The 13,755-nt window shown below is 32.9% G+C and overlaps 2 protein-coding genes across 2 annotated transcripts; both read right to left on the bottom strand.

The window, feature by feature from the left end:
* Positions 1–6,252: 6,252 nt before the first annotated feature.
* LOC21403697 (FRIGIDA-like protein 4a) lies at positions 6,253–9,148 on the bottom strand. The gene is made up of 3 exons (XM_010090532.2): positions 8,176–9,148; positions 7,083–7,258; positions 6,253–6,983 (listed from the first exon to the last, which is right to left on the bottom strand). Exons 1-3 carry the CDS (start codon positions 9,029–9,031, stop codon positions 6,390–6,392), a joined length of 1,626 nt encoding a protein of 541 aa, XP_010088834.1. The 5' UTR covers positions 9,032–9,148; the 3' UTR covers positions 6,253–6,389.
* Positions 9,149–12,298: 3,150 nt separating this feature from the next.
* On the bottom strand, positions 12,299–13,597 carry LOC21403696. The gene is made up of 2 exons (XM_010090531.2): positions 13,243–13,597; positions 12,299–12,314 (listed from the first exon to the last, which is right to left on the bottom strand). Exons 1-2 carry the CDS (start codon positions 13,527–13,529, stop codon positions 12,311–12,313), a joined length of 291 nt encoding a protein of 96 aa, XP_010088833.2. The 5' UTR covers positions 13,530–13,597; the 3' UTR covers positions 12,299–12,310.
* Between the last annotated feature and the right edge of the window lie 158 nt (positions 13,598–13,755).

Genomic DNA, 13,755 nt, shown 5'->3' with positions numbered 1-13,755 from the left:
TTTTTAGAGTTTTTAACTATAAAAAACAAGTTAAATGTGACATTTTTTTTTAAAGTTTTTAACTGTAAAAATATAAAACTAAAAACTCAAATCGGTAAAATAAACGAAACTTAAAAAAAATAGCATGTGTGAAACGTACACTTTGAATGCATTTAAAAAGTATGGTCAATTTTTCTCTTTCTTTTGTGAGAGTGCGCAAGCTCGAATGCCTATGCATTACTCTAATATTTGTTCATTAATTGATATTAAACTTTCTAATCCGCTGGTTACAATAAATTAGATAATTAATTAAAAATTATATAATAATTAATAAAATTAAAATCTTTTATCGCATTATATCATTAAATTTTAATGTCTGACAAGTAATTATAATGAGAACCTAATCATTTAAGACTTCTCTATATATATAAAGATTAGCGACTATGTTTGAAAAGTGAAAGGGCATACCGGCAGTTTGCATGCCATAGTGTGGACCAGGCAACTCATTGAGGTAACTACTTTAGACCTCAGCTTGGGCCAAAGCACCCTTTCATTGACTATATCTATACACACACACACACACACATATATATATATATATATATTTATATGGAAAATAGTATATCTTCTTCTTCTTTTTAAACAGCTTCAAATGAATGCTATATACGAAATTTCAAGTTATTAATTTGTCGTAGCATCTCTCCTGAGGTGACCTTTTGGGTTGTCTTAATTGTAATCTCCTTTGTTTTTTCACATATTTTCGTATTTCGAACATAATTGATGTGCAAAAATCGCTTTGGTAAACAAGTAATAATTATCACGATAAAGATGTTAGGATACGAATTCTTACATCTATTACATATTACAAACCAACTTATTTTTGAATCCCCCATGTCTTCTAATCTTAGAATCTCTTAGTGCTTGTAAATTGTTAACGTCTAAAAGTGTCATATTAGTTAGTGAATAAAAATTGGCGCATCAATATTCTAGTGCACTCTTCTTAAATTGGACGGATTAATAATTATCAAAATGTAAGAAACAAATGTAATTTGATTAATGAGAATCTCAACAGTTTTCAAGCCCCGTCCACATGCGTCCTACTTCCTAATCTCCCTTATATAGTTCCGTACAAAATTACTATTTATTTAATTTTATTTTTTTTTAAAGGTGATGAGTGATGTTTCTTATGTTTCATAAACGTTATGATTGTTCAATAATAATAACTCGGAAACAAGTGCAAATCTAGGTCTTAGTGCCAATTAATTGCCTCGCATAACAACATTGGATACAGTCAAATCCCAATGGACCAAAAGAAACAAACTGAGGATATATATATATATATATATATATAATTGTGATATATATATAATTGTATGATATATTTCTCTCCATTTTCGTGGCTCAAAAGAAATGCATCTAGGGGATGATGCTCATTGACCTTGGTTCTCTCTAAGTTTAGGTTTGAGCTACCACAAAGTTGCAATAAGAAAATGATAGAAAATTTCGTAGTTTGAGAAGCCAAACAAAAGCATCAAATATTATTTTGGTCATGTGGGTCGGACTATACGACCTCTCTAATGGTATTATTTTGTCGAACTCCATGTACTTCTTTGCTTGTTTTTTAATATATGGTTTTCATGACACCGCTCACAAGTAGCAAAGTACTAGACAAAGTCCAAGAAGTTGCTACACATCTTCTTTTTGTCTTGTTTTTATTTTTATTTTTTTAAATTTAATATTTTTTTTCTCATTGATAATCCAAATGCCCATTTTCTTCTAAATATGAAAAGCTTAAAAAAGTATATAGGCCAATTTTTAGTTATAGAAATTAATAGGTCATAACTTGTCAAGTTATGGTTTATCACCAGATAAGTTATGGATAAACTTGTCAAATTATGGTTCATAATCAGACAAATTATGGACAATTATGGATAATAACTTGTCAAGTTATGGTTCATAACCAGACAAGTTATGGACGAAAATAATAATTTAGCTTATTTATTAACTTATGTAAACTATTGGCCTATTAATTTTAATTCATCTCAAATCTTGACCTATTTTCCTCTTTCTCCCTATATATATATATATATATATATATAATACACATATTATAATTTTTAAAAGTTTTGTCCAGGGCATAATTGAATTGGCGCTGCCCATACGCAAGTTTCTTCCACAAGAATCGAAGATGACTTGTTTAAAAATAATATTAGTTAAGACATTATATCAAAGAAATTCTGGTCTGACATGAGATTGGAGACACTATCTATGAAAGAAAATATTGCTTTCAAATACGATTCGAGCAATTGTGAGGTCCGCACATTTAAATACGTACTGAAGACAATGTGTACATAAAAATATGTATTTACCAACCAATAATGTCGCATAAATATGTACGCCAACCAATAATGTCAAAATAATACTATAAAATTGGCCATACCCTTATTAAAGAAGGCAAAAGAACGAAAAATCGTTCAAATGGATTTCAGCTGTGCAATATGTTTCATGGCCGTACGTGCATTATTTCAAAGTGTAACGCCATATTGTAGGCACTAGAGCCACAAATTTAGACTGCCTAGTGCCAAACGAGTGGCTTGAGGCTCCCATTATTGGGCCCGACCTGGCCTTACTGGTTCATTTGGTCCAACCAAAATTTGTAACTCTACTTTTGAGCATCTATTTGACATTATGAGGGCTGAGTTGGTCAAGCTATCAGCATCACGTGATTTCTATTTTATTTTTCCTGACTACACTTGGCTTGACATGAAAAATTTATAACATATAAAGTATTATTTACTCAAATCATGATATATGAAAAAGCTATAACTATAGAGAAAAGGATTAATTCCTAAAATCATGAATAAATCATCTAAAAGGATTCTTTACTCAAAAGTCAAAACGAAAAATAAAGATTACCTATGGGATTGTCTGATCATCGAATAGTCGAAGCTTAGTATAAATCCAACATTTATTATTTAAATGTATTCTATTTTATTACAGTTTGTGGTATAAATAGACTATTTTAACCACTAGAACCCTAATTGCGATTTTTGCACTCAAAGCTTTCCTCGTTATTTCTCTTTTATCTCATAGTGAAACCCAATAAACAAAGAACATAACTCTCTCATTGCGAGTAAATAACTATAAATCTCACGTGTCGACCTTTCTTTATTTTTTTTAATAATTTTTCTCTATGTTTTTTATGCTCAGTATGTGTGAGATCAATTTTGGTAAAAACATATGAGCATTCACCGAAATATCATGTATGACGAGTTTTTAACGTCAATAAATTTCAACGACTATATTCTTAGAATCACTTACTTCCAGCCTTCCACTAGCGAAAAAGCTTTACGAATAACAATCACCTCAGCTACACAAGGATAGATGAACGAGGGGAGGAGCCACACCTTTTTAAGGATAGGCGGCTACCTCACTTAAATTTTTTTTTCTTTTTGGGATTTTTTATGTATATTTTGCTAAAACTTGAATTATCTCCCTAAAAATATGGAATTCCATCCTTACTTAATATCTGAAACTCTTCACTTAATTTTCTGGCTCCGCCTCTGTTCATAGATAACCTCGAGTCCCAGTTGCAAGCACAATGCCCATGTTCATCCCTCGGCACACATCCCACACCAATATAACCTACATTTGGAATGTTGTTGGGCATTCACATTTATAGGATATTTGGTTGGAGGATTCAAACTATGTGATTCGAACCATTTTTTATTTACGTGTATTTTTTGTGAGAGAAAATACTGTAGCGAACCACGAATCATGATTCGAATCAGGGAACGAATCCCTTTACCAAACATCTTATTTTTAGTTGACCGGCACCAGAGAAAGGGCCGAGATTTGAATTGAGACATTAAGTGCAGAGAAGTTGTTAAGATAGGGAAAATATTTAAAATATTAATCATGATTCATGTGCTCTATCCATAAATTCTATTAAAATATTTATATTTTTATATCCTGTGTTTTAGATTTTTTCAAAATGTATATTTTCAGTTTTTAATTTCATCAAATGTATATCTTCAAATTAGATTTAATATACGAATCTATACTTTATTTCAGTCAATAATTGATTTTAACTTTTAAAATGATAAAACTATCCCAAAAAATGAGAGAAAAGAAACTAAAACTTTCCAACATTACAAACAATAAAAATTTAAAACACAAAAAAAAAAAATCCATTTCAATCGCATTTTGTATATTTTTGAGGTCAAAACTGTAAGTTTAAGGTTTTTTATTTTTTTATTCAAAGGTATTTAAAGTATTTCTAAGGTTAAAATGAAAGGTTAGATGTGGAAAGGTATAAATTTAGGTATTAAATTTAATTTGAAAGTATACATTTGATAAGATAAAAAACTGAATGTATAATTTTTAAATAAATCCAAAACACAAAGTATAAAAGGGTAAATATCTCAATTCTATTTTACGCAACTGCAATATTTTATTGAACAAACGTCTTTACGGCCAGATCTTATTCTTATGGTCCAAATTGTGCAACTTTTTTCCTCTGTAACGCAAACGACATGGATCATAAAGTTTGAAATCAATGTACGAAATAAACTAATGTCTCGTTCATTTTACCGATTCGAGTTTTTAGTTTTAAGTTTTTACAGTAAAAAGCTCTCAGAAGATGTTACATCTAACTTTTTCTGCTACAGTGAAAAGCTCTCAGAAAATGTCACATTTTAGCTCGAATTGAAAATTCAAATCTGCAAAGTGAACTAGACCTAAATAAAAAAAAAGTGAAATTTTTCGGTATGTTAATATACCGGTATGTTAAGTTTTTTATCCGTTAAATATATATAAAATTACATAAAAGTTAAAGACTATACAAATTTAAAAGTTAAAAAAATTTAACTTATAGGTACGTAGATGTAACATATAATCTCTCAAAAAGAAATCATATAATATTTTCGTATGCTAAAATGATAGTTTTCTCCACAAATTCCAGAAACATTTTGAAGATATTGTTCCAGTTACTCATTCTTTTATTTTCTCTCTCCTCAAGTATGAGGAAAAGAAGAATTTATTTGCTGAAAAGGAAATCAGAACATAAAATTCATACTCGCCCAAGATTATGAAAAAACATTTCATTGTACTTCCGTTTCTCACCGTTTGGTATTTCATCATTGTACTTCCGTTTCTCACGGTGAAACAAAGGACATTTATTTCACCAATTTAAGTTTTTAGTTTTAAGTTTTCATAGTAAAAAATTCTCAAAAAATATTAAATCTAATTTTTTCTGTTACAGTAAAATACTTTTAAAAAATGTCACATCTCAACTCAAATTAAAAATTTAAATTTATGAAATGAACGAGACCAAAGACAACTTTTCAAGGTCAAACATTATTAAATATACTAAAAAAGGCATGATTTACTGTGTATAGTACAATGAAATATCAATTTTATCCTTTAAATTTGAATCGTCGAATTTGTCATTTTTTTTTTCCTTTCTTCTCCTTTTTTTGTGCAGGAGCTTTTGAGTCTTTTTTTGCCATAGTCTTATTATACACTTTTATTCTCAATTTTTTATTTCTTTATTTGTTCTTGTATTTACTAACTAATATCAATTATCAATAAAAATCAATATTTATTATTTTTATCATTTCAAATATGAACCAAAGGCAACATACCCACTTAAAAAACGCTCAAGAACTATATAATATAACTACTTCTAAATTTTTTAATTTACACTACATATAATTAAAGATTTTTAACTTTTTTAATTATTATTATTAATTTTTTTTTAAAATTTGTACTTCGCAGTTATAAGAACAAAAGAAAAAACAAAAACAAAAACTACAGTACATTATAAGAAATTTTTAACTAAAATACTATATAGATATATTTATATGTAAACTAATTCTAACTATAAAAATTCTCAACTTTTTTATAAAATACAACGGTATAACAACACGCAGGGTTTTAGTTAGTAAATTCTATTATAGTTATTAACGATAGCTAGCTTCCTACCTCTTAAGTTTCGATATGAATAATGTTAAGGATATTAATTTAAATTTTATTTTTTATGTCTCAATTAGTGTGACATGTAAATTGTTATTTATTTACTAATAGATACAATCTCTTATCATTAATTGACGTAACGATATATTAAACATTTTCCCTATCTTAACTAGTGACCAGTCTTTAGGAAAATATCAAGAACAGAAGAGAGCCATGATTTACTTTCAACTTCCAAGTGCCAGAGAAGAGAGATAAAGAGAGGATGAAAAGGAAACAAAAGATGGAAGAAAACGACACTAGAAGGGGGCACTCTTAAATAAGGATGGGCCCATGTGAAGATTATAGGGAAAAAAAAATAGATTATTTTATCTCTTTGATCCTTGGCCAAAAAGACAAGACATACATGACACTCGTTTAGCCATTTTCCTTCTAAATTATTGGGGATACCGAGATGGTTGATAACTTGGTGGAGCAGGATTGGCATAATCATATGTACCATAGCTGGTCTGGCCACTGTAAGAACCACTGCCGCGAAATGGAGCACCACCGGCACTCATGTTGTCCCCGAGGTGGGGGTACTGGTGCTGAGGAATGCCTGCAGGGCTTTGGGTATGGGGGACCCCATACGTCGAGGCATACGGGGATGGAGCAGGAGCATCGTAGACGCTCTGAACAGGGTAATTGTGGGGCCCAGAATATCTTGCGATCACAGGGCTACTGCGTGCAGGAGGAGGATTCCCATTCCTCCGGCTAAAGGAGGGGTAAGCGTTGGAATACTTGGCCGCTTTTGCAGGGCGGGAAGAAGATGATCCGCCACCACCTCGGCCACCGCTAGCACCACTGTAGCCTCGCTTGTTTTGAGTTTTACTGGAACCAGCCGAGCTCTTTTTCCTTTCAGCCTTGGCTTTCTCTATATGAGTAGCTCGCTTTCTCAAGTTATCAACGGAAAATTCTGATTCGAGCTTGTGGTCTTCTACACATTTGATTATTGCTCTGATGGAATTCAGCTCCAGATTATTGGATTCCTCCTGTGGATTAACTTGCATTAGGAAATCTCAAAAGAAGCGCAGAAAGCATGTGAAACAAATAGAAGAGAAAAAAGGGGAGATGATAAATTGCAGACAAACCATTGCAGACAAGTTATTATTTCCATTCTTTAATATATTTGAAGCATTCTTTTTGGAGTTTTGAAGAAATGACTTGAGCAGAGCAACAGGAGAAAATCTTTCTGTCAAACCAGATTCGGAAGCAAGATAGATAGCTTCTATCTCTTTGCCATTCTTCACCAACTCATCGATGATATCTGCAAAATCATAAAACTCTTAATTCCACGAAGCTTAAACTAAAGTTTTCACTTCAAATCTGGAGCTTCTTAGCTTTAATTATAGAGCCAAATATTACGAGCACAACAAGATGTTCTTTTTACACTCGCCTTTCGTGTCATAGAACTCTATGTCTACCTACTTAAAAAAGAAAAAAAAAAAAACTTTAAAATTGCTATAAACCTTTTTGTCCTAGTTATGATTCTAGATCCAACTCCCTCTTTCATTGTTTTCAAACATGTGTTTTCTTAACCTACTTAGTACTTCCTTTCACCCATCTTTCCTAACATATATTCAATTCCCTCTTTCATTGTTTCAAATATGTGCTTTCTTAACCTACTTTCCTTTCACCCATTTTTCCCAATCATATTCCATTCATCGAAGACTGGCTTTCGAGGATCAAAAGGGCTCCCAACATACGTGTAGACTATAAGTTGAAAAGATATAGAATGGACAATATAATAGCTAGAACCAAAGTCCAGACTGTGCAAAACCACTTTCCACCATTAAAGACTCCTAAAGAATCAAAGCCTCAAAACTCGCAACGAACCATTAACAAGTACTCCATTTTACCATGCCACTGTTTAATGCAATTTCTTACTTCTACAAACTCAAATAATTCACGCCTTCTAGAACACCATCACAACCCATATACAATTAGTCTGCAAAAGCCATCATCCAACCATGAATTTCTCGATTCTCATGGACCACTACCCACATAAAAGATTGCAACTTTTGCAATTCCATTCCTAAACGCACCACTACCTATGAATTAAACGCAGAACTTAATATATGATGATGAACCACATCAAACATTGGACATGAAGATAATCTGAGACAAAAACTATATATAGGTTCCAAATGTAGCGAGAATAAGTTCTATGAAGAAGAAACAAACCTTCCATCTTCTCTTTACTCTCCAATTGAGCGGCGAGCTTTGCCATATCCCTCCTCGCCGCATGTTCCATCACTATCTTCTTCAAGAACTCCTCGTCGAACTCCTTTCTAAGCCAAAACCCGACCACCATCTGCACAAACATTACCGCTTCCGCAGCCCCAAGACTTGAACCTCCAGATTCGCCACCATCAATCTGCGCCTTCCACCGCTCCAAAACCTTGGCAGCTCTGTCGACGACGCTCCTCGCGAAGCGCGGTCCTTCCTTGCCCGAATTCCATTCCAGAAACAATGCCTGAACCAGCAATCCGCACGCCCATCGCTTATCGGTAACTCCAACTTTCTTGGACTTGGAATTCACAAACTCCTCCAACGAGCCGAGAACCAAACTCGGCGGGTCCACCGCCTCCGACAACGAATCCCCGATCTCCGATCTCAATGAGATGGATTCCTTCCTCTTCGAGACGACGAAGCTCAACAGTCCCGACGAATCCATTCTCCGGGAAAACGATTTCAGCGCCTCGGAGAGTTCCGAATTCGCGGGAATTTGCTTCTCAAACTCCGCTAAGGCTGAATCTTTCTGTTCCGCGATTCGGGCGGCGGCATTCGATTCGTGATCGGGGATCGAGCACTCGCGGCGGTCGAGGGACTCTAGGGTCCGGCGGGAGTGGGATTCTAGGGCTTTGATTTTGGAATCCAATGATTGGTGCTTCTCGGAGAGGGATTTTTGGAGGGAACTGAAGTGGGAGGTTAGGGTTTTGAAGAGCTGAGTGCATGTGGAGAGAATTGTCTTCTGAGCCTCAAGGTCGTCGAGGAATTTCTCGACTCTCTCCGTGTTCACGACCAATTCGGTCGCCATTGGAGGCGGGAGAATGGGAAAGGCGAGTTCTTGGAGGTCTCTGAGTTCGAGAATCGAATTTTCTGAAAATGGTGAAAAACCCTAAACCCCAACTTTGTTCATGACGAACAACAAGAAGAGGAAGAAGAACAAGATGATTGGTTAGATGAAATGGTAAAGCGAATTTATATGCAGTTGACAACTGAGGTGTGAAACGGTGTCGTCTTAAGAAATTTTAATCATCTGCTATGGGAACGGTGTCGTTAGTGTCCTTGGATTTTGCCTGGAAATTCGTATTTTTTTTTATAAGAAATTTAACTATTATATAAATTGAATAATTTTATTTTCAAGAATATAAAAAATTCTTTTCATTTTAACAAATAGTTCAAGAAATCACGCCTTCACTAAATTCCGTCAAAAGAGGCTAGTGAAATGGTGAAATTATCCTCATTTAGTTGATACAATGAGTTTTTAAAGTAGGATCTTAAAACCAAAATTTCCAGTCTTTTAACAAAATGGTGTTGTTTACTACATTTCTCGTACTGGAATAGTGTGCTTGGATTTGTTGCCTTGTGTTTTGGGACCTTATGTGAATTTTGATATTTCCAACTTCATTTTCACCTTAAAAAAAAAAAAAAACCGACTCCTATAAACTTGCAATGTGGTTTAATTTGTACTAGAAAAACCAGGAACCAAACAAAGGTATTGTACACTATGGATTATGGCTGGTAATATGGGTCACAACACGACTCGAAAACGACATAAATTTTGCGGGTTAGGGGTCAGAATTGGGTCGACCTGAAATTCACACGAAAAATACGGGTCAATTTCGGGTTGGACTCGCCTAACCCGAACACGACACGAAACTCATAAAAAACTAAAAAATACATATATTTTTCATTGCATATTTTAAATTTTATTATGAACTTGTGATATCATGATAGTTATACTCAAAATCTTATATTATTATTTACTTAATTTCAATGGATGTTATTGTAATTCAGGGTGTTATGAATTTTAAGTTATTTCTAATATATAAAAAACTAAATAAAAGTATACAATTTTCGTGTCAATTTCAGATTCACGGGTCAATTTCGTGTCACGGGTCATTTTCGAGTTGTGTCGTGTCAACTCGTAAAGTAGTTGTGTTGTGTTCGTGTTGCGGTTTTTAAAAAATTTTGTGTCACGGGTCTAGTTCGGATTGACTGTAAATTTTTAAAAAAATGATCAAAACACGACACGAACACGACAGATGACACGAATTGCTACCCCAACCACCGTGGATCTTTGATTACCATAATAATTTAAGACGACAGTTTAGCTACATTAAAAATTGATACACCACGAGGCTACAATTCTTATATGAATGTGACAGTCGCAGTCGCAGCAGTAGCCTATGACCGCTTCCTTTCCTCTCTTTTTTTTCTTTTTTTTTGGAACTGAAAATAACTTTTTCCTTTTCGTGAATAAGGTGAAAATTCTCCTTAAAGGCATTTAAACAGCTTTTGGAGCAAATTGATAAGGGGAAAAATAAAGGAAAAAATTGGCTCAAGAACTTGGTATATCACCAGTTATAGAAAAACATCAACTAAATTACATATACCTATATATATGTGTGTGTGTGTGTGTGTATAAGCCATGATATGTATATATGCCATGGCAATCATCCCTTACTCAATTAACTATTTTAAATTATCAATATTTGATAAGATACTGGTGTTTTAAAGATTTAAACTGATAGATGGTAATTAGTATGATCGATATATATACTTGAACAATACGTGGATAATTTAGCATTACCTTAAAATGCCTTGTGTATATGTAAAAATTACAAAAAAAAAAAAAAAGAAAAAGAAAGAGACAATTAGCAATAGAATAGATAGACAAAAGAATATAGGGGTTGTTTGGTTCAACAACTCAAATTGTAGAGATTTGAACCTTTTTAGTTAGAACTATAAAATTTGAACTGTGGTGATGTAAACTGTGATCACAACTGTTGTTTAAATATACAAATAAATTGTAATTTAAATTGAGAATAAAATATGCACTGTGTTTGGATAAAGTGTTGAAAACTCTCATTAGAGTTTTGTAACAAATCTTATAAAATCTCATTATAAATGACATTAAAAAATATGCAATATGGGTAGAGATTTCTTCCTCTCTTCATTATGAACACATAAAAAAAAACATCTCAATTTGAATCAAAACGAAGAAGTTATGACATTTTTAAGATTGAAATTGAAGAGAGAGAAAAAGTAGAATCTGAAACTATTAGACTGTTAACAACAATTCATATTGTTAGAATTTAGGGAGTGAGGTGGATTCTAAATCAACAATTTGAGTTGTTCTTGAACTATTATTAATAGTTTGAATTATCTTTAAATTTTGTCTCAAACACCAATTTAAATCATGAATTAAGATTTAAATTCTACGTCTCTCTTGGCTTTGATTCATACATTCTCATGAGCTTCAATATAGCTGTGTATATATATGCTGGCTGGCTAAACTCGGAAGAGTTATGATATTCAGCTCAAAGTCCTAACTCTGACGGGCATTATATTAATTGCCCACTTCATGCATTGGTGGGTTAGATGACTTTCTTTTTCAACATTTAATGTTCATGTATTCAATATCCTCCTATTTTTAAGAACTCATTAATGTCAGCAATATTCTTCCTTTGCATTTGGCAATTATTTGATTTGATCACCTCCGTATATACAAAGTCTAACTCTCTCTCTCTCTCTCTCTCTCTCTCTCTCTCTCTCTCTCTCTACTCTGACTTGTATACATGTGTTTTACTATTTGTCTCACTTTGGTGCGTGCTTTCTGATGTATTCCATGCCTTTCCAACTAATTATTTAATAGATATCATTTCTCAAAGAAAGGCCAATATTTGCTTTAAGAATAAGTAGTACTTCATGACCCAGTAAAAGCCACCGTCTTCTTGTCAGATCACGGAGAGGGCCAATTTTCATTGGTAGCCACCCAATATCATATATACATTTCCTTTTGTTCTTTTTCTATTTATTTAATTTCTCAAAAAGAGAAAAATTTCGACTGTTTTAAACGATTAGTTTTGATTAATAAACAGAAAAAGTTTAATGTTAAGTATTGCAATTTTTTAACGTAAATACTCGTAAATTAACTATTAAAAAATTAATCTAATGATTAAAACAACAGTTCTACCGGTAACGAAAAAGGACAGTTCATACACTAGAAATTCCCTTTTTATACATCCATGCCGAATCTATGTGGCCATGTCCTTTGAGCCGTTGAAGTTGCTGTCAAGTCCAAGAACAGTTAACTGCTACATAGAAGCCAGTATACATATGAAAACAATAGTTACTGGATCTTCTTTTCTTCCCACCACAATGATTCAATGAATATTACTTGGTTTCTAGCCTTATTTCAGCTCTAAAACTGTTCTTTTGTCCATAGTTTTAAGTTTATATTGGTCTTGAATAATAAAATCAAAATTGAAACATATAAGCATGCGTGATTCTTGCCAAATAGTAGTAGTTATTATATAGTAACTTAATAAGTAGCCAAATCATTAGCTTCCAAGTTTACTGCTTCTTAATTTACTGATAATCTGACAAAGTAATATTCCTTCTCTTTAAGGGGAAAAAAAAATAAAAAAATAACTTCAAAACCTCTCTACTTTTTCTTTTTCTTTTTTTTTTTTCACTCAACTTCATACATTAAAGCTGCAAGATTCGATATGATAATCTTCACTCATGAAAAGGAAAGCCATAGGATTCTTGTAACTATCAACTTAGACTACTTAGTGATATGAAAAGTGATAAAAAAAAATAAAAAAGAACTAGATCATTAATTTGGAAGTTTTTTCTGATTCTACTTTGAATGGTTCTAAAACTAAAAGCATCTTCTTAGTCAACCATTTATCTTGTATTTAGATCTCTCTGGATTTTGACATTAAGAAGAATGACAACAACCACCAATAATGTAGCTGATAACTTAATTTCTCTTCTTTTTCAAGCTAAAACTAAACTTAATTTTATGATATATAAATAGAAAGAAGATAACTTTTTTGTTTTTGCTATCAGAAACTACTTTGATCTCTGAGAGTAGTCTAAAAGTAGCAACACAAAAACATACATACAAAATCCACTAATTATTCTCTACTGATCTTTCCTTTTCAAACCATTTCCTTGTCTAGCTTAACAAGAATATTCTTATTAGAAGGATCTGCGAACCGGAAAGAGAAGGACCTTGAGATGTAATCATCATGATCATCAGGCTCATGATCATGATCATCCCACGCAAACCCGCGGTCGAAATTCTTAGAGTAGCTGCTCGGATCGTAGGGAACAAGTCGTCGAGGATTAACCCGCGACGACTCGAAGATCTTCCTCATCTTTTCTCTCCTGAACTTGATCCAAAAAAATCTCCAACTCAACTTGTAGGGAGAACTAACTGATGAAGACTCATTGTAGTATCTTCCTAATCTGATGCTTCTTCTTCTGTGGCCTGAACTGCACCACTTTGTGATGTCCATTTTTCAGCTATACCCTTTGGATGCCCAAGCTTTGTGGTGGTGTATATATAATGGTTCTCTGCTTAAACCTTCACACCGGACTCCAAAAAAAGTGAATACAAATTGTGTCTATAAAAGGACAATGTTATGACGAGCACATGGTATTGGACTAGAATAATCCTTATTCCTTTTTTTTTTTTTTTGGTTTAATATAGTCCAAGTTGGCTAACTGATATAAGAGTCAGCT

This window comes from Morus notabilis, unplaced genomic scaffold, assembly GCF_000414095.1.
Source record: "Morus notabilis unplaced genomic scaffold, ASM41409v2 Scaffold625, whole genome shotgun sequence".
NCBI lineage: Eukaryota > Viridiplantae > Streptophyta > Magnoliopsida > Rosales > Moraceae > Morus > Morus notabilis.
The sequence above is the reverse complement of the archived record's forward strand: the minus strand, read 5'-3'. Positions and strand labels throughout refer to the sequence as shown.

What these genes read in the sequence shown, in the direction of transcription:
- LOC21403697 (XM_010090532.2), bottom strand. Translation starts at nt 9,031, where the DNA reads ATGGCGACCGAATTGGTCGTGAACACGGAGAGAGTCGAGAAATTCCTC. An exon ending in GAGTAAAGAGAAGATGGAAG is followed by an intron (nt 7,259 to 8,175) that starts GTTTGTTTCTTC and finishes ATGATTTTGCAG; the next exon opens with ATATCATCGATGAGTTGGTG. An exon ending in ATAATAACTTGTCTGCAATG is followed by an intron (nt 6,984 to 7,082) that starts GTTTGTCTGCAA and finishes GTTAATCCACAG; the next exon opens with GAGGAATCCAATAATCTGGA.
- LOC21403696 (XM_010090531.2), bottom strand. Translation starts at nt 13,529, where the DNA reads ATGGACATCACAAAGTGGTGCAGTTCAGGCCACAGAAGAAGAAGCATC.